We start from the raw sequence: 26,420 nt of genomic DNA, 5'->3' as shown, positions 1-26,420 counted from the left end.
TAGCCAATATATGAACATACCTGGACCTGAACCAAAACCAAAATGTAATTGCTGAATACAAAAACAATAGAAGGCAAAGATTATATCAACAGCAAGTAAGAACATAAGGCTACAAAGGCTGACATGAAGAACAGCTTGATGGTTCTGAATCACAGGGAAATATTTAAAAATATGTAGTGAGTTATCATCAACTCCCATCCACTAAGGCAGAGACAGCCCACTTATTGAATGCATCATACCAGAAATGACACAAGAGGAAGAATTAGAAGGGATGAGATACCACTGGTTTCACCAGATGAATGCACAACTAAAAAAGGCAATGTAGAGGGAGTAAAGAGACAACAGTAAAAAATAATAGTAATTAAAAAAAAAATAGAGCTCGAGGTTGTTTCCCAATGGTGGAAAAGAGAATGTGCAAAGGGAGGCACAAAATTATGCAAGGTCTTCAAGGAAAGGGTGAGTCGCTGGAACCTGAGACAAGAGAGAAACTGAAGAGATGACAAGGTGAGACTGAGGAGGAAGTGTGCCAGTCTTGACAGCAACGATCCACAGGGACAAGAGAGACTAGAATGATACCAACAGCTGGGGAAGACAGCAGTGAAAAGCAAGGATGGTTAGGACAAAAATCTTTGCTCAGCTCAAAAGGACCAATTACACCTTAGCTGTGTTGCGTAAGAGACATCAGATAAGGCCCACAAAAAGCAGGTATCCAAGTCCCAAATGGCTGTCCTGAGCCACAAGAAGAAAGACTGCCAAATGGAAGAGCAAAGTAGACAACACGAGGCCAGAGAAAGTGCTGAAGCAAAGCAAAGGAGTAGCAGCAGACCCATACTATTGGTTTTAGGTCAAGTTAGATAATAGTTAGGAAACATGTTTGTAGATCTCAAGTACAGCCATGCCTCCCCTTCTTCTAGAAAGATTTATGCTGGAGCTAAAACTTCAAAAGGTTGTGTCCTGTTAAACATTTCTAATGAGCATCCAGATGACCTTTGGAGATTCTAGTTCAAAAAATTGCAACATCCATGGTGGTAGATGGATGCCTGATGATCAGGATGAGCTTAAGATGACACCTAAGGGTGACCTTAGACATCTACAGAGAAGACCAGATGGAATGTCAGATGTGGAAGTCAGCGGTTCGCAGAAGTCAGTTAAAGTATCACGATCTGGTGGAGCTGGTCCAGGAGAGGACACAAAGCAAAAGCCACTATAGCCAAAATAACATAATCTTTGGGGATTCTGGCAATATTCTAACAAAAATATTCAGAAACACCACAACAAACTGGATGTACTGATGTCTTTAAAGTATCCCTCTGACAAAAACAAATTGTGAAGTCTTCATAAAAGAAAAAACTTTTCTTTTAAGGGAAATGTATTATTAGAAACAAGTGGATGATGAGCAGAGGCTAAAGAATCACTCCCCTACAGAATAACAGTACCTCTGTATTAAGGAAATAGTAACTGTGCCTCCTTGTTGGTAGATGCCCAGCTCTACCAACCAGAGTATTGCCATCTCAACTTTCATCACAGCAGTCAACATTTGCCCCCATCTCAAAAAAATCGGAACTTTTTACTCAGGCATTTAAGTTTAAAATTAGGTTATTTTGAAGTAGAGGAGGAAAAAGAAGAAAATGGATCTTTCAGTATTCCACTGGTGTGTTATTCCATTCACTACAATAAGTTCAATTTAGATGCGTATGAAAAGCAGGTGAGAAAAAAGAGGTGACACATTTCAGAAGTTATCTAACAAGACATCCTGCCTTTCCTTCATCTCACCAGATGACCAAACTACCTGACTGCATTTAAAAGCCACACACCAGATAAAAGTTTCAGACTGCTCTTTCTACTTCTCTGAATTTTACTCCCTGTGAAGGTCAAACACAGTGATGACCTGACCAGCAAGGATTTCCACAAGTTTGAAGCCTGAATGAAGGATTTTGCCTCTGCAGGGTCTCAGACCAGCGGCCTTCCATGTAAGTCCAACAATAGCTGCACTATGCTTGGCCCACAAGAAGCCTGACTTTGACAGGTTCTAATACAGGCTGTTTCCCCTTTTCTTCAACATTCAAGAAGCACCTCATAGAAAGTCTCTCCCCTCACTACTGAAACGGGGCACGTCCAGCCACTTCTGCTCAAGGAAGTCGTTCTTCTCCATCAAGCACACTCAGCTGTCCCTAAGATAAGCAAAGAGCTACCATTTCCATTGCCATTAATAGTTTTCCCCTTTCACAAAGGCTAACCTCCTACAGCACCATTCACCTAAGCAGGCTGTGTTCTAGCCAACTTACTTGTGCAAAGACAACTAGAAGGGCAGCATTGTCAGGGTACTCCAAGTGCTTTGAGTAAAAGTGATGAAGAGCAGCAATGTCGTTCTCAATCAGCTCTCTCTTTTCATTGTCTAGTTTGTCAAGGTCTGTGGACAAAGAATACATTTGATTTCAGTAACAGGAACGCTACCCTGTGAACTGCAGCTAGACTTAGGTTAGAACAGGCCCAGACTTAAACAGAAACCCCTCAAGGAACTTGGCAGTACTGCAAGAAGTGTCTGCTCTGTAAATGTAACACGGCTTCTGCCAAAGCCACACATGTGCTACAAGAACATGCAGGATTAAAAAAGCATTTTCTAACACCTTTACTTTAGCAGGTAACTGGAAAGAAATTTCCCTTTATTGGGAGGTTTACAGTCTTTAAAGTGTGTTTGTTAACCCTAGCAAACAGACCAGCAGGCTCTGGCCCTCTAGAAGCCTATCAACTGTGGGTAACTACCCCCAGCTTTCTAACACGACCTTGTGAGCTACCTCGTCCCATCTACTGTGGTATGAAGTCACACTCAACACCACGCTTCTTAAAATATGCTTTACATCGTGTAACTTCCCATACGGACCTAATCCTTATTAGTACCAACCAGCCCAAACTCCAGTGAAGGAAGGCTGCTGCTGCTTATCCCTGCTTTTAAAAGACATGGTCTTTCCCAGCACAGAAGCCCTAACTATTTGTGGCCACGTATCACAGGGACCTAACAAAGGTTGACAGCAACACTGAGGCTAGTCACCAGGGGTTCCCTTTGTAGCAAGAGGAGGATAACATGAAGGTGCCCAGGAGTGTGATCCATCTGACCTACTGCAGGCACCTGCTTCAGGAAGTAACAAACAGTCCCTGAGAATGCCCCTGTCTCCGTGGGCTGGAAGGTGACTATCAACAGAGTTGTGTTTAACCTGCAGATACCTGAGAATAACAGGAGACAGCAGGAACATCAGTGGAAATGTCCTGGCACACCTGCCAAGCGTATTCCCTTATGGGTTTGTTCAGAGATTTACCCTCGGGCCCATGACATGTTCTAGCTAAAGCTGTGGTCACTGAACCTTTTCCTGCCCGGTCCATGAGAGCAAGCCAGATGATTAATCATATACTCCAGGTCCCCTCTCCCTCCTCAAGAGCACAGCATTGGAAAGTTTTTTCCTAATCCTCTCTCCTACAGCAGCACTGTCACCAGCTCACTCCTGCTCCAAGAGAGCCAGCAACTCATCAGTTTCCCCCTCTCCCAACTCAAAATAATAGTGGAGAGAAAAACATGCAAGAAGAGAAAAGGCTGCACAACAGTGGAAGAAGGGGGAAATGATTTGTAAGAGCAGATGCAAATGACAGGAAAATCACAAAAAATGCTGAGAAAAATGGAATCGGACAATTTGATGAGAACTAGGACAAATCAGAAATAAGAAATTCTGAGCTTCCAACTGACAGGCAGGTGCCTTTTCCTCTCCCGTGCAAGGCCCTGCAAAGCGTAAGGCAACGGCTGAACATGGCAAAGGTGTGCTGCGGGATGAGGAGAGTCAATAAGGCAGAAGAAACAGGGGTTCTTACTGAAAAAAAACAGAAACAAAACAAGGGCTCCTAGAGGACAAGGGGGACACTGCAACAGAAAAAAAACATTTCAGCCTTTTAGCTCCCAAATTAATAAATTATTGAAAACAAGCTGCAATGCAGAAGTATATACAGAAATTACTTCAGCACTTACCCATCCTCAACCTCAATCCTACTAACCTACCTGTAAAAATTATCCTTGCCTTAGGCAAAGTCAAATGTTGGCATTTTCCCCTCTTATTTCCCCAGTTGCCCCAACAGCTGTGACAGGAGCTTTTGTTCAGGAAGCAAGACTGTAATCTCACTGTGCCTGGTTACCCTGCTACCTCAAGTCCTAGCAATGACTGCATTTATTCAGCATTTTATAAAGGGGGTTGGAAGCCATCAGACTGAGCAATGTGAATATACAAACTTATTGTCTTGTTGTATAATACCTCCAGCACCAAGAAAGAGAAATGACAGACAACCGAAAACTAAGCCAGCATGGTTACTAGTCCCCTAGTTGCTCAATTTCTAACTCTGCCTCACCAGACAAACAGTAGCTTGCCAGTTAAAAGCAACATATTGCCTCATCTCCTTGCTTGGATTATTTTGGAGCATTTAGGACATGGAATTTCAACACAATCATATATAACATGTCAGATTTGACTGGCAGTGACAGATACTGAAGCACAGTCCAGAGGGTTCTGCAATTAGCCCCTTAGTCACTGTCACCATCAAGCAACTGTGCTGCCTCTGATTTTATGCCTCCTGGTAACAAATACCAGCTACTTTAATTTTACAACATTACAATTCTCAAAAGACATTACAGTACCAGAAAAGCCATGAGATGGATGTATGCTACATAATGAATTCTGTCTAGGTTTTCACCCTCGTTTCACAGACCCCACAAGCGACAGAGAAAAAAACCAGAAAAGAAAGTAAGAGCACTGCATTTTCAAAAAAATGAGGAACCACAGTTCTCTTTGTTTACTCCCTTTCTCCAACAGGAGTAGGATGTTCTGAAAGGTTTTGATGAGGGGGGCTAGGGGGAAGAAAATCATGAATATAGATAACTGCCTCTGTTTACCTGCAAGCCTTTTTTACTTACGTGATTCAAATTCTTTTACAGCAAGCAGCTTCTCTGATTGTGTTCTTTCAGGGTGAATTTTCTAGCAATAAAGGGAAAAAATAAACAAGAAAATATTTTAATGTTTTACATTGGCAGTTTTCTCTACTCATTCATAAGCTGAGGACTCTTACCTGTAAGACAAACCCAAATCCATGCTGTATGAGATTTACAGAAGTTGAACAGCAATGAGTTAAATTGATGGCCCTTAGTAAAGCCACAGAAATACGCTCTCCAAACCAAATTAGGCAGCCAAAAACTAACTCCTATCAAATTTATATACATAAACTGAACAGTATTTTAAATATGTCATTTGCTTTGTTCTAGACACCCAGAAAGCTGCTAACAATAGCAAGCAGGCAGGAGACAGGCTTCGCTTTGAGGAAAGTGAATAAACTGACTGTTGACAGAGTTCAAAAGCAATGCTCCATTGTTGGCCTAAGGCCACTTCTTTGTAATCTTGGCCATTAAATATGGCTTTGCAGGTGGCCCAGCAGCTGAGGTTCAGGGACTATGGCTTGCATATTTAGCTTTTATATGACATGTAGCGTTCTCCCCCCTCCCTGTAAGCAATAAAAGCACAAATTTATTCCAATGACTTTTTGTCATTAAACATTTGATTTTGTTTGTGCATCACCACTAAACCATGCTTTAATTAAGCCACACACACATACATTCACACACACACATTTACACACACAGCAAGTACGCAGCTACCTTCCCAGCAGGCCACCAAAATCCTCACTACATACAGTATCCAGGTTGCCCTTGTCACATAAGCAGACCTCAATCACACAAATATGCTTCAAAGAGGATTTGTTTTTGCGGAGAGTTTAGATCTCTACAAAGATACACAGCATAATAACCTTGAAACTCACGAATCTCGTCCCCTCCCTGTCAGCAGTTGTGTTATCCTCAATACCCATATAGTTAGGGAACACTGAAACGGAGGTTGACATCGCAATCATATTTCCTTACAAATAATATTATTTTTCTCCAAAGACCAAGGGTCTGAGATTTCTCTCTCAATCTCGGTTTTTCACCAGTTACCTCCAGTAATCATAAACATTTATACCTGAATACCTCAGAATTGTTTTTGACTCACAAATGTAGTGGCAGTTATCTTCTACACAGTGCTACACAGACATAGCTGAAAAATAGTACAACAGGCAACTGCTTCATAAAGACATCAACGCCTGCAGACAGATAACACAAGAAGCATTCCTCAGAACTTAACCACACATACCAAGTCTCATTCTTCTTCCTCATCACCAACATGGCCTTGGTGCTAGCCCACACACATAGTCAAGAGCTCCAGCCTACCAGAATGGAGGCTGAAATACCTTGCACATTGTGAAACTATCAGTAAATTTTCCAGACTCTGTTCAACAGTACCTTGGCCATAAGTTATAGCTACACAGCTTAACACCTCAACAGCCTTTTGTCATCTTTCCCCAAAAGTCTCCAGCTGCACTATGGTGGCCCTGACACTGCTGCAGTGGTCTGATGGTCAGCCCATTCAGCTGCTCATGCTCTGTATTACACTCATCTGTACACAGGAAGCCAGTATATATGTGCTTTGCAGGGACAGTTACTGTCGGTCAATTTTCATTTTCCTGCCTTCCTTGGCACCCAGAGTAGGAACATACCTCCCAAGTCTAGCCTCCTGCTCACCTGTTTGGCAAGGATCCTCGCCGTCAGCCTCACGGTCTCAGAGGGATTCCAGTTCTGCCCAAAAGCGCACATGGCAGAACACTCTAGCTTGTGCATTGGCCAGTCTTCCTTCTGAAAATGCAGAAAAATATTAAAAAAAAAATAAGCCATGAAGATAAAGTGACAAAAAAGAGGATGCAGCAAGTCCTGCCAGATCCTAGAAGTCAAGTGAAATGTGTTTCCTTTAAAAAAAATAAGATGACGCTCACCAAATCTGAACAAAAGCTTGAGTCACATTTAAGGGGTACAGCTATCCTGCTTTTTTCAAATAAACTCACAAGGGATGAGTTAAGGTCAGAACATCTTCATTTATTCAACGGAAAAAAAGAATTAAATGACAAAGAAGCAAACAGACAACATGATTTATAAATCACCAGTTCTTATTGTTCAGATCAAGCACATGAGGACAGAGTAGGTCTGAGCTTGATGGCTTTATTGGGTTCATTTCCATTTAATACCTTGGCCCCGCATTATGAAACGACCCTGGTGTAATCAGGAGTAATGCTTCTGAAGTCAATGGATTCACAATCACTGTAAGAATCCGTGTATGTAAGGTCAAAACAAGACCTACTGAATAGAATTATCAGATTTTTTCCTTAAATGTTGTAGAGTAAGAACACAGCTAGGTGATGAAAACACACTAAAAAAGGCATTTTAGTTAAGAATTTATAGTATGTTCCTAGCTCAACATACAATAACACTTGGAATGACAGCACAAGCCACTGGCTTTTGGCACTCAACAAATTTCCTCCAAAGCAACAAATCTTTCAAAGATGAGCACAGAATCGCAGATTAACAGTCTGCAATGACAAGGGCTGTCCTCAGACTGCATCAAATTTCATTTTATTTATTTATTCAAACATGGAAATATTCTTATTTCTATATTCGAGCAATGCACAGTTATTTATATCTTAACCCAGATGCACATTTATAGCACTGTTAGAACAGACCTATAGTGTTCTGCCTGTATAGGGAGCATCAAGTTTTGTTCTCAGACCAAATTTAAACTAGTAGAAAACGGTAGCAGAGGAAAGAAATCACAATAAATCCCACAAAATTTTAATTGATTCAAGGCGAAAACTTGAAAAACTTCTTGCAGCCTCCAGGAAGTTCTTAATTCCCCTTACTGTGATTCACCCGGTATCACAGACAGTGTGTTAGGCCACTTGATAAAAAACAACAAAACCAAAATAAATAAAAAAAATCACATAGCCCATCAGAGCGATTGAGTGGCAGGAACAGAAGAAAACCAGTTTCCCTCAGTTGCCTAACCACTGATGGCAAGGGCCATTTGAGACAACCTAGGCTACCTAAAAACATCTATGTACAACCAGTAGATATGATACAGATCTACTGGGCGATGCATTCCTTGTGGGAGCTACAGCTGGAGGCCACATAGGACAACCCAAGGCAATTCAAACAGCCAGGTGAATCAGGACCCTTAGCGTCTCCTGTCTTGGCTGGTCCACTTATTTGCAGGTTTTGCAGATCAAAACAAAAGCTGAGATCACTAATTTCAGAGTTAGTACACCACAAATTCTTCCTCTGAAATGCCATTTTAATTTGCCTGGGCATGGACAGCTTTAGGAGTTTATTTTATTAGGAAAAGAAATGCGAACACCCACTCCAGTCTCAGGTAGGATTCGAAGCAGCGCAACGCTGCAAGAGTATGCAACCCCTCGCAATGTCAACTTCGTTGTCCTTGATATCTCACTACAGCGCTTCCAAAAAATCATACATACAGGGTGCTTGAAATAAGCTCCAGTGTAAATGTTCTAAGAGGACGTGGCAATACAGACCAGAAGAATTGAAATAGTACATTACACTGTAATCATGTCACATGAAATTATACTCTGAACTCTTCTATGGCTGTCACTACAAAATGCATCCCTCGTGAGACCTGTTTCCTACGTACACCCCAAGACCTTTCTCTGGAAAATTCCTAATAGCCTTTGCTTAGGAATCTACAAGCTGAAGGCTAAGAAGAGAGATAGAGAGAGACCTCTTCTTGCACACCCACCAACTTCAGCATCATTGCTGGGTGCGCAAGAAGTGAAGGCACAGAACCTGAAGTTTTGTAGGACCCACATCATACATACTGATTAAATAAACAGGAGAGAATACCCGATAAAACAAAAAATCAAAATGCAAAATCACATGCCTGTCTCAAAGCAGCGTTTTTAAAAATCCGTTTATTCCCTTTATTCTTTACACATTGTTAATTAAAATCTTTCCCCAGGCAGAATCATACTGAGTTATATGAACTGCTAGGGAGGTTAAAGGGACAAGATACGGCTGAATTGTGTGAAATGAGATAAAAGCCTGAAACACCACAAGAAGAGAGAGTACTGATGACTGAGTAATACCTGGGATGGAAACACTGTGACAGCAGCTTTCCCTGCAATCACAGCAGGACCGTATTTTGCATTCTTTTCCACATATTCCTCTAAGTATTTTGAATTATAACAGGTAGCATTCTTCTGCTTGAATCCCTAATGCTACATTAATGATATTTTCTTCCTATTTTCATTACATCCACAGTATTTTCCTCTTCTTTAGGAGTGAGTGACAACATTTTTGGAAGGGAAGTTCTTTAAAGCTTATGCTTTTCACATCAAAGCATGGAAACAGTCTTCTCCACCAATTTCTCCAAAACAATTCCACCATCCAGGACTACTGGATTAATTCCCAGAACACTGTCATATAGCTCAGCATAAAAAAACCCAGCAAACCACCACCAAAAAATAAAATGTAATACTCAAAAAAAGTAAGACTCAAGTCCAAACAAATGCCCTTGCACCTCCTTCCTCACATGGACTTTTTCAATAAGATGTAAAATTTCTCTTGTATTTCAATTGATAAAAAAACCCCACACACAAATACCAGACAGAAATGCTGGGCAAACCAGTGTAGGGGTTAAGTCCATTTCTTCAAAAGCTTAAGGCCCAATTATGCTCAAATGGCATCCAATTCTGTAATCAAATTTCAGTGAGGCAACTTTTGATGTCTAGTATTATTTGGAAAAGTTCTCTCACATAGTCCTTCATCAAGCAGCAAAGGTAAGAGTCTCCCACATCTTCACAGCCATCCTTCCCAACCATCATTTACCAAATGCTGGGCCACAGACAGTATTTGACTTCCATGGGTTAATGTTCAAAAGGTTCACAGGAGGCATTTATCAAAAAAAATTACATGGAGAAAGTTTTTGGATAGGAGGACAGACACTTCCCCATTGGAATCTTAAGCAGGATCTTGCAGTGTCAGATTCCTCTTGTGCAGGATCATTACAGCAAGAATTTCATATCTTTTCTGCAGCTCACCAAAGAGGAGTGAGCAATTTCTACAAGATCCCATTTCAAACACATCTGCTTGATGCTAATTGCAGGACTATAACTCCATTTTGAGGCCTAATAAAAGTATGTTTCCCTCACTCCAGAAATACAAACTACAGCACTCTTCAACATGACAAGTTAAGACAAACCCGTAAACATTTTGTTCAAAATGTATTTCAGATATGGAAAGTCATGACAAAAACATCTCTTTCTGCACTTTGGCTAGCTGATCTCCACTCTGTCTGGGATAAATAATAGCTACATGTATTAACAGAAAGAGGAGCTCCAGTAGCTGGTTCAAGTTCACCAGTTCCACAATTGCAACCACATAACCCTCTTAAAACATTTATCTTCAGAGCGTTTCAACAGCTAATTTCTGAGGAGAAAAAATGAGCACAGGTCTCCTGCTGTTTGACTAAAATTATTATAATTTAAGAAGTCAAGACCCGAACAGCTGCAGATGGGGTCTGAAAGCCACTGCTGTAACAACAGGCCTGTGCTTCGAGGAGTGCAGAGTGGTATGAATCAGCTGGAAATCACAAATCCTTTTAAAAGGAGAACTGGATTAGGGGCTGGGAAAAGAAAGACACAGCAAACCCAGGCTAGATCCTACCAACCCACAAAACATTCAAGGACAGACAGTGAAGACAACTTCCACTCTCAGGTGCCCCACATCCAAGACTGAACCTATGACTATGCAAACATCCAGCTTAATAAAGGTCAAACTTAAGGTTACTTATCTTAAAAAAAGAACAAACCAAAACAACAGACCAAAACAGGCAAAGGATACGTTAGCACTAAGGGAATTTGTGCCAGGGCCAGCATGCACACGTATGTGTGCGTATAAGGAGTGCCCTAAACAAATCAGCCACTGTATCACTGCAAGCCTTTGTCTTCGCCTGGGCTCAGTCCATCGCACTACAGTGTGACACCACCTTTCCCAACAACCAGGGCAAAGGAATTCTACTGCAAAGAAGGACTTGGTCACTGCATCCAACACCTGGCCATATGGCAGGAGACGCACTCTTTTACCACTTGAGGAACTTCAGCAAGTCGATGTATTTTTGTGTACCTATAGCCCATTTGCAAAACCAGAAATGTCCCAAAGGCTGCTGTGAGGCTTCATTCATAAAATGTTTGGAAAGTATTTTAAGATCCTCAAAACAAGGATACTATGTGGATCAACAGAGCAGGAAATACATGCAGTATCACTAACTTTACTTTCAACAACCATGTTGTTTTGAAAGAGGAAAAAAAAAAAACTAATTCAACTGAAAAAGAGAGAGGAAGGTATCTGCAGTCATAAAATCTGTAATTCTGAGAAATATATCAAAAAAAATTGCTTCCTACTGCACACTTTGGCACCTTTCTCTTGTCTCCTGATCCATCTCTCCACACCACTAGAAAGAACTGTGGTATAGCAGATCTTTAAGTAAGGAAAGAGTAAGCTCAAAAACTTTGGGTTTCTATCCCCATACAGTATTCTTCATGTGATAAACAGCTGCCAAACTGAATTATATTGAGTAAGAAGGTACTAAGCAACACATGAAATAATACCATGATTGTTGGGTACATGTAATTTTTAGCTGAACTGACCAAAGAAAATATGGATTTACAGAGAAAATTTAACTTAAAAACCCAAAAATTGAATGGACAATGCCATCACAGTTCTCAAGCACAGCCCTCCCCTTTAATCAGTGTTGCATGAAGTAGTCCCATCCATGGAGGCAAAAGGGACACATTTATTGCACACTCCAGTGTTACAAGTTGAGTATCAAGGCACAGATGTCCTTTTTGGCTTTGACAAAGAATTGCTGAACTGCTGAAAAGTGCCTTTGAACAAGACAGGGATGAAGATGCAGTGCAGATTGTCTGTGCAGCACGTACAGTCAGTGGAGACCGGTTTCTAGAGAATATTATGCTTGAAGGTAACTTTGAAAGAATGTCAAAGAATTCAATCTCAGCAACATTCCTTGGTTTCATCAGACTGACTCAGAAGGGCCTAAAACATGGAAGATGGTTACATCAACTAGGAAGTCAAAAGCCATATGCATATCACCAGTAAGTGTGAAGTGCTGGTACCTGTGCTTGTCATACGGCTGTCTAGGCATCACATCTAAAAAAGGTCCTTACATCTAAAGCATCCTATTACACACCAACAGGTAGAAAATATTTTAACTCCATTAACTTATCAGAAAGGCAGGGTTTTGCTGAGCATCATCTCCTGCAGTGTTAAGGACACTCAGTTTGAGCAGTTCAGTTTCTTATTCTTGAAATATGCTCTGCTACAGAAAGAGTACTCTGATCATCCAAAAACAACAAAAAAGATCAAATTAAGAAATCATGTACAAGACTTCACCCAAGAAAGAAAAAAACTCCTTGTTCTTAAATAGAAAAGTATAAACTTTGTCAAGGCTAGAAACAGGACACTAAGGGAGGGACTGAAGAAGGAACCTGAAGGTAAAAACAAAGGACCATGGATCAGCAGAAATAAGTTCTGCTACTTCCACCATGATAACCTACTTGCTATTTTTCCTGGCACAAATCACTGAGCTTTCCCCTACTTCAGTAAATCTTGCTTACCTGCTTCATAAACCACTGTGAATTTTATATAGTAAGAGAAGAAACTCATAACCTCACATAAAAAGTGCTAAACAGCCAGTAAATTGCTTTGTTCAATTATTTCCTTCCCTTATCTAGTTAAAAGCTTCCTAAGAAACAATGTCATATGGAAACATGTCTTAACAAATAAGCATTCTCATGAACAAATCATGGGGTTTCCCTACACTGTCTTTAAAACTTACCCAGATTTCTCTCAAGAGCCTTATGGAAGCTCATACAGTAAGTGTTCTCTTTCCTCCCAGCAACTGTTGGCTGTCAGTCTTTCAATATTCTGTGAACTATTACAAAATCTGTAAAAAAATTATTTCTTTTAAGCATTTTGAGTCCTCTGGGTGCTTCAAAACCAAAAAGACCATTTGATTCACCAACAATTCACTAAGACACTGTGACAAAGCAGGAATCTGGGGAGGCAACAGAAGGAGAACTAAGGGAGGCCAGGCTCGCTTTGCAACTAGCGCAATGGGAGAGGAAGTTACGTCCTTGAAATAAAAGCAGTAGTCATCTCTGAAGTGCTTGGGAACTGAACGGCACAAACCGCAACATCTACATCCAGATAAGGACAATGGAGAACGCTTTGCATGCAACCCACACACTCAACTGCATGCTACCACATAATAAGAGAAGGTTTGGGTTATTTATAGCTAATACATAGTTGCATGCCAGACATTTGGTGACTCGAATCTTTCATAAGCACTGTTCCATACTCTGTGCCCAGCAGATCTTACATAGTTTACATTATTTAGCTGGCAATCCAGTTGAGTTTTTCACAGGTGAACTGGGTAATTCTTCCATATCAAGTTGACAGTCCACAAAGGCTAGATACCAGTTCTGGCAAAAATCACTTTTTTGAAAGGTGCTTATTCTAGTTTGAAGTAAAAATGGAATTAAAATTGCATGCAAGTATTTTGGATGTCTTCATAATGCTCTGCTTTACCGTACACTTATATTCTATTTTCAGGGGCTTTCAAAAACCAAAGTATACAAAAAGAATAAAAGCTGCCAAAATGAGTCAGTTAGGGAGAAGGCATGACAGGTTTCAAACGGTTATGACTATTGTCAGCTATGGCCACCCAAAATATTTGCAAAGATTCTAAAAATAACCCAATAAAAGCTCCTTAAAATAGCTATTTAGTGATTTGATTTTTCCATTAGACACAGACTCTTACCAGTTTAGTGAGGTAACGTTAAATTATCTGGTTTGTGCTTAAAGAAAGAAGTAATACAGACATAATTAGTGGGCTGACAGGGAGCTCTAATCAAAGTCTCAGTGGTACCAAGCCCCAGAGCTACTGATCTTGAAAGACTCATGCAGACCATGTCCAAATCCTGTAACTGTCCAATGCACAACTCCATGGTCAGCACCTGTGGGATGTTGAAACTGACCGGACTACTACTAACCATGGCTACAATTAGACTATCTGAGCCACACAAATAAAAAAATGGGAGTTCAATAACCCCCCGCCCTCCTTCCCCCACATCCTCACAAATTGCATTACCATACCTGACATTCCACATTGCAGTAAAAGGCCTGTTTACATCTTCCACACTTGGACAATCCTTCTTTCCTTAAAAAGAAAACAGAAGTTACTCTATTCTATAAATCTGAATGAAATACAAATGTATCCTGTATCACTTTTTATACAATATTTTGCATTTCACAATGAAAACTGTATTTTCTTCAGAACACTACAACTACAGCTTGAACCCCCTCTTCCAAAAGCAGATGCTATTTTCATTTAAGAGTTTCAGAAGCAAGTTTCTCCTAACAACTATGACTATGCAAAAGCACTCTGCTGTCCTGATAAACTGCTGCATTTGGAAATGTTACTACTTTGCTGTTTGACAGACAGCATCAGTTTTTGCCACTTTGTGATGCATACTGGTAGCTAACTTTTCCTTGTTTTCCAAACTTCCCAATTGCTCTGTATACTTGCTCACTGTTATTAACCCCTTGCTTCTACTCTGCCAGTCCCATTGCTTCTCAAGCTGGTTATAGAAAGCATGACCATTGTTTCACGAGTAACTGCCTCCTAACACCAAGAAAACATGTTGAATTATTAAATACAGTATTTGATCTCCTGTCACCACATAGCCTCTTCCTGTCTTGCTAACGTCTGCGCTGGTATCTGTGTATTCTAAGGTGACCTAAGGCTGGTGCTTTGCTTTTTTTATTTTTGTATATATCCCAGCACAGGGAACTGCCAAAAGGAAGGTCCTTTTCTGCTTCAAGGTGCATGCGTTGTAGCATATCCCATCAAAAATAGAGCATGTGTTACCCAACACGTGACATTTTAGCATGACAGCAACATGGATCTCTCAGCAGTACTGAATACTTTACAATGTCCACACACCCTTCCCAGTATAAGTGGCAAAAAAATTTGTCTTAAACTGAGGTAAATTGGAGTAAAACAAGGGTGAGTGTCCTCACACAATACGACAGTGTACAACATTTCAGAGGTCACTGGCATTCAGAGTCCATAAAGTGTAGCAAGTCTTGACTTCCTCTGATTATTCTTGCAGGGTAGAAGGCGCAACCTGAGTGAGTCAGGCCAACACCATGGCTGCGCCTGCTGACAGCATGTACCCCAACCAAAGCTGTGTATTTAAAGCAACCAATACTATCAGATGCAAATACAAGGTTTCCAGTTCCGTTCTGTCCATTTTACTACAACAGTTTTATGACCACTTAGCGAAGTTTCTCTTCCCAAAGTAGTGCCGAGCCCACAACCTTCCTCCTTTAAGGCACAGTTAAGTAGGCACAGTTCAGAATGTAGTATGTGTTAGTTCAGCGTTAATGCAACTGGGCACAGACACAAAACACACTTCTGAGCTACTGGCAGGTCAAGTTACATCACTGAGATAGCTTTCCACTTAGAGGAACCTCATCACCCTGGTGTGAAATAGGTTTCAGATTACGCAACTGTAACTGCCATGGTACTGCATTCAGTATATTCCTTGACCACTGTGCTCCTCCAGAGCTCCACGAAGGCAGCTAGTACCGAGAACAAGCAGCATTTAAACAGGATGCTCCTGGAGATAATCTCTAGAAGCTATCCCATGAGATAACTGTTACCCCTACAACATTATTTCCTATCAGTGGGGCATGGAAAGTATTCCTTGGTCCTACAAAGAGAAATCTTCCGGACATGATAAACAAAACCAGCCAGTTTCTTTGGCACAGGGAAATTTGTGGTTAGGCACAAGAGGAAAAAAACTGACCACAAAACTTAGGGGCTAAGAAAAGCCACTGGTGTGAAGAAGGGACGAAAATCACCTTGGTTCTACAGTTCTTCAGATTGATGGGACTCACTTCACTGACTTCACCAGGAAGTATATTAAGTGCTCATATGCAAAGAGAGGAGGGAATAACATGAGCCATGTAAGTAGATAATGTAATAAGGAAAGAAAAAGGAGAAGGTCAAGAGAAAACAGATGAAAATGAAAAGCACAAGTGAGTTAAGATGACAGACAAGAGATTAAAAGACCTACTAGAGTGTAATAATCATGTTCTTCAGCCTGCCTCTCAGTCTACATATGCAGGCAGTGCTTAGGTATTGATAAAAACAGATATAAAACAGTTGTTTTCCTTTACTGAGGCAAACACATTTCCTCTGAGTTACAACCAGGTAAGCACTGAGCTGCTTCAGTAAGCTGCCAGAAGTTAGGAAAGTACTACTCCTTTTAAAAACGTGGTGTGGTGTGACATGTCCACAACTAATTTTCAACAACCCTGAACTGCCTTTTTTTTTTTTTTTTTTTTTTTTTCCTGCAGCAGCTGACATCGAGAGGTTCACCACAACCACTGAATACCTGCAGCTGGTCAAACCTCCGTCCCCTCAGGCGAGGGGGGCAGCTACTGAGCCCCCAGAGAACTGGAGCCCCCGTGGGGCGGCGGGGGCCTGCCCGCAGCGTGGCACTGCGGCCGTGGGAGGGTCACAACCCTGCTTCGCCCCAGCAAGAGCCATGTGCCAGCAGACCAAGGTTTCAACAGAGAAACGGAGATCTACAGATAGTTTCTCTGTATTTCATTACAGAGGGAGAGGTTTATTCTATTCATATCTATTCCATTCACACATAGAAATGCAAAGCGTGAGTCAGGCAACTGCAGACCCTTTCTCCCTTGTCAAAACTTCGTTAAAAATCGGTGAATATTACGTTACTACTAAACTAGACGAACTAAGGCTTCCCGTGCGAGCAAGGTTACACGCACGCCTACGTGGCGGCCACAGCACGTAAAGAGCAAATCCCACACACACACCCGCCCTTCTCTCCTGAACTGTTGAGCAAGGAAAACCAGTTCTGAGGTAAAAGTTTCCCCACGGCGCTACCGCCAGAGAAACGCGAGCGGAGGAGGAGGGAAGCTGTGCGAAGAACGGCCCCGCCGCCCCGGCAACCCCCCGGCGGGGCACCGCTGCCGGCACCGGCCCCGCGGAGGGCCCGCCCGCCGCTGACTGACACGGCCGCGGCCGCGGGCCGCGGGTGGGCCGAGCCGCCACCGCCTCGGGGCGGGCCGCTGCCGGCCGGCCGGCGAGAAGCCACCCTGGGGCCGGCCCCGCCGCAGCCCACCGAGCCGCCGCCCCCCGGGCCCGCCCCGGGCCTCCCCCGGCCCTACCTGGCGAAGCAGCCGTCGCAGTGGCCGCCGCGCTCGCTGACGGTCAGCACGGCGGTGTAGGCCGGGCAGCTGAAGAGCAGCTCCCCCACGGCGAAGCGCCGCCGCACCCGCAGCCCCCGGCCCTTGCCGGCGCTGACGAACCTCTCCAGGTCGCCCGGCTGCGGCGCCGCCTCCGAGAGCATCCCGCCGCGGGGAAGGGAAGGGGCGCCGGGGCAGGCCGCGCCGCGTTCCCCGCTCAGCCGGCGCACGCCAGCGGGGCCCGCCGGGTCCTAGCGCGCTGCGGGGCGTCGGAGGGCCGCTGCCGGCCGCCTGCCCCTGCTCCTGCCCCTGCCCGCCGTGCGGCGCGGGGAGCGCCTCCTCCGGGCGGCGGGGGAGCTGCCGGCGGTGGGCGGTGAGGGCGGCCGGCGGCTGCGCACCCGGGAGGTCGCCTGCCCGCTGCGGGCGCTGCCTGGGGGAGGCCGCGGCAGCTTCGGCCCGCTGGGTGCCGGGGTCCTGCCCGGCGGGCGCGCCGGGAGAGCCGCGGCCCCTCGGCCCATCCGCCGTGGGTGGCGTCAGGGAGGGGGCTGCCCGCGCGTAACCTCCGCTCACAGGCGCGGTGGAACACCCCCCCGGGGGACCCGGCGGCGACCCTGCTCTGGAGAAGCGAGTGCGGGGGGAAGGGGCTCCCACCGGCCTCACAGCCCCTCTGCGGAGTAACGGCGAGGCCTCCCGAGGCAAAGCCCTTCTGCCGCCAGCAGTCCCGCTGTTCCGGCCGCGGGGCGCCTCGGGTGTCCCGGCCTGCTCGGGGACCAGGGCTGCAGCTCCCGATGCCCGGTGCCACGCAGGTTCCCCACGGCCCGGCCTGGTTGACACCGCCTGCCGTAGGGCTGCGATGGCAGAGGGGGCCCTGTGTGACCTGTTCTTCCAGTGGTGCAAGGAAGGAGGTGGCGAGGTGGGCAGGAGGCCACAAAACGTGAGGGGAAGGGGCTTCTGGAGGTGGCCAAGCCACCCCTGCTGCCAGTGGGCCACCCCGAGAGTCGGGCCAGGGCCCTGGCCAGCCCCGCGCTGTCTGGCACGGCTTGTGGGTGCCAGGTTTGGGCTACGGCCCAGAGGCTGGAAAGCTGACTGTCCTCTCCTAGCATTTTAGGATAATACCCTTTAGCCTGAGCCAAAAAAAATCCCATGGAATTAATGATACATTGTCATAAGGGATGAGCTACTTTTTATAATAAATCAGCAAAGAAACAAACAGCAAGAAGTCTGAATATGACAGCGACAGCTGTTTTGTAAATACAACAAAGCCTCCGACAGCAAGAAAACACTGAATTTATGCAAAGCAACAATTCCCATCTTAGAATCATTAAGAATAAATCTATTACTGAAATCTAGATGCAACCCAAAGGAAAACAATCAAGCTGTATGTATTAAGAAAAGGGCCACAGCTTTGTGCCCAAGTATTTTGCGTATAATTATCAGTTGTACAACATCCTGATACAGCACTAAGGGAACATTCCTTTCAGAATGAGTGAAGCACTGAAGTGAATGAAAGTATTTTTGGTGCTTGAACTTGTAGTTCACAAGCAGTGTAGATTGATGTCAGCATCTAAGGTTGCAATCTCTGCTGTTAGTATCTGTGTATTTCATTTTGCATTAAATTAATTGTACCATAGATGATTGGTGAGCTCCTTTTTGACTAAACACATTGGTTGAGACTTGAGGCTCAAAATTTCCACAAGGAAGTAAATCAGTAAAGTGGAAAGAAAAGAAGTACTTTGAATAAGCAAACTTGACATAAGAAGTTAGCCTGCAAAAGTGCTTTGAGAATTTTGCTAAATAAAACCAAAAATTGATCCAGTAGGATCGAGATGGACTAGATTTTAATCTTATTAGCAGTGCAGTATCTGACAGAGCTATTCATTTCGCTAAAGCTACTCTTGTCACTAAGCCGAGAATCTTGTCCTAAATTAAAACAGCAGCAGTAGTCTGTAGCTATGATCAAACTATTGGAGCCACTGCAAAAATCATGTATTATTCAGGACTGGCATTATTTGAATTAGTTAAAATGTCACTTTTTTACAAGGAAAGAGTGAGCCATGAAAATAGGTTCAGTCACTGAAAAATATGCTATCACCCTCTACCACTGAGCTAAATGTTAATCATGACCCACTGTAGATACATGGACAGCAGGGATGGAATTAGTGTATCCAGTTAGAATAATGAAAGCAGTATCTAATTGACTAACCAAGTACTGCATCTTGTGCGCGATGACTGCCATTTGCTCTGTATCCCAGCTCAGTGTAGATCATGGATGTCTAGCTCAAAGGTCTGGACTCTTAATTACAGGCATTTCTACAACTAAGTATAGTTAAAAATAGTAATCAATAATGTATTCACTTCATGCATGAATTAGCATTAACTGGGAAACTGCCCTTATGTTCAATCCCGTTTGATTAATTGATGGGTCAATTATAGACAGACAAATAGAGTCACAGGTTGGAAAACCATCTACTCTGACTTCTTATACTGCACAAGCTGTTGAATTCCCTGAACTAATTCCTGCTCAAAGTAGAGCAAAACTTCTAAGAAACAGAAGTGGTTTATACCAAAAAAACTGCTAAACACATATGCTTTATTTCTACCCTTAATATGCCCAGTTGTCTTTTCAGCTACTGCATCTTGTCATAACATTACAAACTATTTTGAAAAGTTTGAAGCTTTTTTCCTCTCTGCATTAGTACTCGAAGACATTGCTAAATGGAACGATTCAGCATTTGCTTCTGAAATGTGAAAATTATGTACTTCAGTAGTGAAAATCTGGTCACACTGAGGTCAACAACAAATTCCTACAATCCTTAATGAAGTCAGGATTTCATTTCTGTTTCAAATAACATTGTGTCCAAATAAAAGAGGTCTAACAACTCACACACATTATTAGATCACTTCTAAATGATACTTTGTACTGGGTCATAAGCTTCTCTAAGATCGTGTAGGTTCACTGATGAGAAACTTGTGAGGAGGTTTCTTTTGAGGGGAACCAGCTGGGATGATGGCAAACGTTATCACACTCCTGTTCCACATTATCACCCTTGTTGAACAGCTGACAATTTGATTATGCCTCAGGTAATGAGGAAAAATTTGAATTGCAGTAGCTCTCTTTTTTAATAAACAGTCGTTTTGTTTTAAAAACAAAAATAATAATTTACCAAATAGGCTTTATTCCACCCTGAAAAACGTTGCTTTCCAAGAGATAATGCATGAATTTATTCACAAGAGTGAAATTCAGCACCAGCCTGCAGCCCTGTTCAAACCCTCCAGGAGAAATTCAACCAGCTGCCTGCATAGCTTTTAGCTTACTTTGGAAGTTTTCAAGGAATTAAACTGGTTTGATAAGTTATTAATGAAAACAGTTTTGTAACTACTTTGTTAGTGTATTTATCCTGTCCCCCTTTTTCTGTATTTATACAAATGTTTAAATAAAACATACCCTTTCAGATCTCCCTATTTTATCTGTGTTTTCATACCATGTTCATCAGGTAATCTACATGGGGTTTTATGACTCAGTTTGAATGCCTAAATAAATATTGTTTATTGCAAAACGCAGCCTTGTTAATCAATTTATGAAGATTCTCAAGGCTTTAGCCATATAAATATGCATGCAACTGCTGAATAAATAGCCAACACCAGGGAGTTTCAAGCAACCAGAAAAAGACTGGAGTGCTCTCACTCCCCACTGCTCACAAGATGAGTGGAGGAGTCTGTACCCCACAGGATGTGTTGAGGACCTGGCAGCGCTGGGTGATAAAATGATCCTTTGCTAAATTATACCTTACATCTGCTGAGACTTGTACTTCTCATCTCCTCCGTCTTTTTTTAACTTCCGTTACGTCTGTTTTAAATATGAAAGATGATGGCTCATGAAAGGATGTGAAGTAGGGTATAGGTTTAAGAAAGTCACAGAACAAAGTATCGTGTCTGCGCTTTGAATTTCTTAAAATTAAGGAGTCTTTAGAAGCAGAGCTGTTCACCTTCACTCACAACCTTGGAGCCGCTCTGTGGAAAACCATGTGTGTTTTAACAGGGAAAGATCCATCCGTGTTAGTCACTTTTAGTTAGGCTTAATCACTTAATCTTCCAGAAATGGTACCGCCGAACCACAGACTGTACTCTCCAGGAACGGCTGCATGCCCTGTGCCCAAAGCTGTCTTTTTGTGTTACGTGTCACTGCAGACTTTAGCCAGAAAGGTTCTGAACTTGGAAAGGGAACAGGGAGTCACTCGCTAAGACACAGGGCCCCAAGCAAACTGGAGGGTGAGCTAGGAATAAACAATAAAATCAGCTACAGGGTAGGTGCAAGGAACGAGCAGAGGCCAGCAGCCTATGGGGAGGGAAAGGACAAAAGAAACTGTATATAACCTTTTCTGTATTTAATGCATTATTTCCAGGGAGATCTGATTTACTAACCTTGTGGGTCTTTTTTTTTTTTTCTTCCCAAAACTACTGGCACCATCAGCAGCTTTCAGCTGGTCAGTGCAGGTACTGACAACAGGGTAGCTGGGGCAGCTGGAAGCTCATCCCGTGCTGCCGTCCAAGTAACAAAAGACTCATCGTAAACTGGTTTAATAGGCTTTATTAAGTGGGCAGATTTCACAGCTCACCCTAAACTCTGTCCTGCTGTAGCTAGGCAGCTGCTTCTGGTATTTGGCAATTTATGGGTAGTCTGGGTTCAGAGATTTGCACCTTTTCAGCAGGTGAGTGCAAGTCTATATTATTCTTTGTGAAGCAGAGATTAAATGTGAAGGTAAAAACCCAGCAGGATCTGGGAAATGCTGCCTTTCAAAGAGGAAAAGTGCAGTTAATCACTTTTAAGAAATAACCTGCAAGGTGGGAGTTCAGGGGTGGCAATCAGTTCAGAATTCAGTAGGGGCTGCAAGCACGGCGTGTCACCAGTGCATCTCTCAGGCTGGTGTGCTCCCAGCTCCCAGCCCTGGAGGGGCCTAGGCTTGACATTCAAAATCTGTCCTCATGTTATCTTCCACATCTATGCCACGGATTGTTGACATGTTGACAGTATTGACATCGCCCAGTACTGATGATACACAGACAAAAATGCTCTAGAGATGCCCTGGCTCTGTTGATAGCCAGGCTGTTCCCAACCAAAGATGACTGGTGGAAATGGAGGAGCTGGGCAACCCCATAGAGATGTCTGTCTCTTCTCTTTAGAGACATTTGTGATAGTGAAAGGCCCAGAGATTGAGAAAGAGGCTCCTCATTTTTTTCATAAAAGGAACAAACTCTTCACTGCCCTCACCCACCAGACACCACCTACAACTTTATAAATATTAACATCCCTACTGCAGGTCTTTACAGGGGAGAGTGCAGACCTAGAAGAAGTGAAGACTCAAGTTTCTGCCTAATATATGGAAGTGATTTGCCTGGGTTAAATATATTTTAATCCACTTATCTGGAGTTTACAAGCATTTTTAGTACGTCATTACAGAAAGCCTGTACACAAATTTCCAAAGACAAAAAGTGACAGCAGCACAAATGTGGTTTCAGGAACATATCATGATGACAGAACTGGATGACTGTGGGGAACAGGCAAGGGCAGCTGTTAGGTGTGAATGTGACACTCAACGCTCAGATGCTTGCAGTTCACAATTTGCTTTTATCGGAATCAGCAACCTCACAACTGCCATTCTGTGTTAACTGCAGCCTGCCCCTGGCAGACCTGCATTAACCTTTGCTTATGGAGCCACGGCAGGACTCAAGCAAATAAAAAAATATAGTATGTCAGATTCTCCGCTGGTGTAAATCAGCATCTCCCCACTGACTTTGAAGGAATGGCACCTGCTCACTCAAGCTGAGGATCTTACCCAGTGCTACTATAGCATCATTAAGTTGTCACATTCTTCCCCTGCCTCTCCTTTTGTCATCTAGCTGCAACTTTTCAGCGTTGAAGACTAGAGAAGGGTCTTTGATCCTCTGGTAACTCCTTGAGGCTCCCTAAGATAATTGGCCAGGACATTTCCTGAGTTATCCAGGGTCATTTTATCTGCCCTTTTACTTGGAGAGGGATTACAGGCAAGAGAAAAGTCTTGGAGCCTTCACAGATGCAGACGACCTACGAGTGCTGCCGTGTGTAGCAGGTCAGACACCCCTCCCAACATGAGGGACACCCCATTGCCACCAGGCCTTGCTTAACCTGTCCTGCTACTGATGTGGAAACAAACCCTTCAGGGTGACCTGAGCCCTAAGACTGTGTACCTCTGTCGTCCCAGCTCACTGGGGGTGCTGGAAAAGGAAAGTGGGTGAGCTGCTTTTCTGCTGATGGAGGTATTTGCATGCTATAAGCAAGCAATCTGTAATCAAGCAATCTCTCCATATTCTGGTTCTCCTGGTAAGGCATTTTCATCAATGCCAACAATGGTTTTTGCATCTGTTTTCCAAACCTCTGGGTTTTTTCAGCTTCATTAAACATATGATTACTGAAACTGTGTGGCATTTTAGTAGCCACACCAATGATGTACAAAGATGTAACATCACACCTATATATATATGTATTGTTTGCTATTCTATTTATATGTGCAAAGATTGCATTCACAGTACAATCAACAGTAATTTATATTTAACTCAGCAACAAAAATGCTCCATGCCAGGCCCAAGACTGCCCCCTTTCCAGTCTTGCTAAAAATATCTTTATTCAGTGATGACTTCCCAGTGATAACTCACTTTTGAGATTTGTCACTTAATAAGGCCACTGTTCTGCTAGTGGGTATTTCACTGGGACTGCACAATGTTATTTTTAATCAGAACGTTTTGCAAAATTAAATCAAATGCCTTACAAATGTCTCAGTATATTGCACTGAAGCAGTTACCTTTTCAGCCAAATTTGTAATCTAATCAGGTTTCTCTGACAAACCTATTTTCCATAAAACCATGCTGACTGGCATTAATTACTTCCTGTCCTTTCATTCTTTATCAGTTGAATCCCATATTCTGTTATTTTGCTCCCTCCCTCACCTACTCTCCAGTTTGATGTTAGGTTAGCTGGCTTATATTTACCAAGGTCATCATGTTCATCCTTGCTGAATACTGGGAAAATATGTCTTCTTCCAGACTTCTGGCATTTCTATATTATTTCAAGACCCATTAAAAATTAATGTGTGGAAGGAAGAATCTGCTCCACCAACTATTTGAGACTCCTCAGGTGCAAGTTATCTGGGCCTGATGAATTACAGGTTTTTATCACAAGTAGATGTTTAACATCCTATTTGGTTACTAATGGACTGAAAAAGGCTTTGGCTGCCTGATATGATACTGCCATCATCCTACTTTTTCCAAATCAAGGAGAGACAGGTTTATTGAATATGGCTTTCTTCATTATTAATGATTTTACCACCTTCATCTGGTAACTGGCAAATTCCATTGTTGGGATTTCTTCTGTGTGTAATATGCTTCAAATACTCTTTTTATATTTTGTCATTTTTTCTCCCCTTGCTGGATATGCAGATATCTTAAGCTTCAATTTCCTGTGAGTCGTAATTCCCCTTTTTTCTTCCTTTTGCTGCAGACCTCTGTTCCTGCTTTTAATCTGCCTCCTACAATATGCAGTAATAGCTGGAAGGAGAGAGAAGGAGAAGGAAACAGTTCATTCTTCTGCTATCCTGTCCCAGTTTAACTTCATGAATGGTTTGGCTGCACCCAGTGCTCTAAAAAGCATTGAGCAGATGGATTATGGAAACCAAAGAGCCTTCTTTAAGTGTGCTCTAGGTAGAAGGAGTAGGAGTGATACCAGCTTCCTCTTAGTTCCTTTTCTGATGTTCCCTATTGAGCAAGGGGCCCATCTTTCAGCAGGATAATTCATGTCCACGTAGTTGGTAGTTCCTCTGTCAACCACCTCTTCTACTTTTCCTTCTCCAACTGCTTTCTTACATGGATGGAAGCTGAGAATACAAAGACTTTTACTGAGAAAAGAGCCATCATCCATCATCAGATGACAGGCACTTCTTGAAAGATGGAATCTGGTCCAGCAGAGTACTAAATATTTGTAACCAACCCCATGCTGAGAGGCATCACACCAGCAGCAGCTAGAAGGCCTCCAGATGTGTTTATGCAGAAATGCAGTGCTCTCCCAGCTTCGCATTTGGTACCAGCGAGAACTGCGGGTGCAGAGTGCATTTGAAATTTAAGCCAAATATAGAGTATTTTTATTACTATCTATAAGTTGGGGAATTCTCACTCATTACAGGTTTGTTTTGGGGTTTTTTTGGTGGTGGTTTTGCTTGTTTGGGATCTTTTTCACTTAGCAGGGGAGAAAAAAAATGTAGTCAAAGCCTGGGATTTTGGCTTTGAATGAAAGTAGGCTTGTGCCTCTTTTAGGTTCATAGGAAGATAGCTCTCAGGCCAGGTACTACTACGTTACATTTACACTTAGTGACACAGTTATTTAAAAAGCACTTCAGCCATGTGCTTGGGAGCTAAAACATGTTTGGGAGCTCTGCTGTTAGGTGCTAGCTGAGTCCACAGCACTGCTAGGAGAGGACCTGGGGTGCAGCCCTGTCCCCGGGGCTGAGGGGTGCAGTCCAGCTCCCATCCACGCTGCCTGCACCCAAGGCTCTTGGCAGCAGGCTGGCTGTGTCCTGGACTGGCGCTTCACGTGGGCTCACCTTCGTGCACGGGCTGGTGAGCCTTTGGCCTGAGGAGAGCACTCTTAATTTGTGGGGTTTGTTAAATATGTATGAAATAACGTGGCCCCTTGGCTGCAGCCCCTCTGGTGCTAATTCCACCGAACAGAAAATGCTGCGAGCCTCGGGGTACGGCACAGGGGAGTACTTGGAGGGCTTGAACATCATGGGGATGGGGAAGGGAGATAACACAATGCAGCCTTGTCCCTACTGCCTCTGCCTTTGGGAATGCTTTCTGGAGGAAACCATCTGCCAAACTGCCAGGGCACTGTTGTGGGGCTCTACTTGGAGCCATCCAGAACAGAGCCAGAGAATAAGCTATCAGTGTGGATTGATCAGGGATTTCAGGTATTTAGCACTGCAGAGATCTACATTGTGGAAGTATTTTAGATTTAGAACAAGTATATTTTGGATAAATACTTGCTTCTTCCTTGCCCATTATCAGTGCTTATTAGCTTATTAGCTTATGGCAATGACAATAATAGTGATAAAACTAGGGGAACTTTTACCTT

At 43.1% G+C, this 26,420-nt stretch overlaps 1 protein-coding gene across 1 annotated transcript in view; it reads right to left on the bottom strand.

Moving 5' to 3' along the window:
• SMYD2 (SET and MYND domain containing 2) overlaps positions 1-26,420 on the bottom strand; it is a 62,958-nt gene that overhangs the window by 17,028 nt on the left and 19,510 nt on the right. The window contains exons 1-5 of the mRNA XM_080408690.1: positions 17,246-26,420; positions 14,135-14,198; positions 6,641-6,751; positions 4,949-5,009; positions 2,286-2,410 (exon numbers count right to left, since the gene is read on the bottom strand). The exon at positions 17,246-26,420 is cut by the window's right edge and continues 19,510 nt beyond it. Coding sequence (XP_080264816.1) covers positions 2,286-2,410; positions 4,949-5,009; positions 6,641-6,751; positions 14,135-14,198; positions 17,246-17,427 — 543 coding nt within the window. The 5' untranslated portion in view covers positions 17,428-26,420. The remainder of the gene's footprint in view (positions 1-2,285; positions 2,411-4,948; positions 5,010-6,640; positions 6,752-14,134; positions 14,199-17,245) is intronic.

Source organism: Falco punctatus (assembly GCF_963210335.1).
Source record: "Falco punctatus genome assembly, chromosome: 12".
Classification (NCBI taxonomy): Eukaryota; Metazoa; Chordata; class Aves; order Falconiformes; family Falconidae; genus Falco; species Falco punctatus.
The sequence above is the reverse complement of the archived record's forward strand: the minus strand, read 5'-3'. Positions and strand labels throughout refer to the sequence as shown.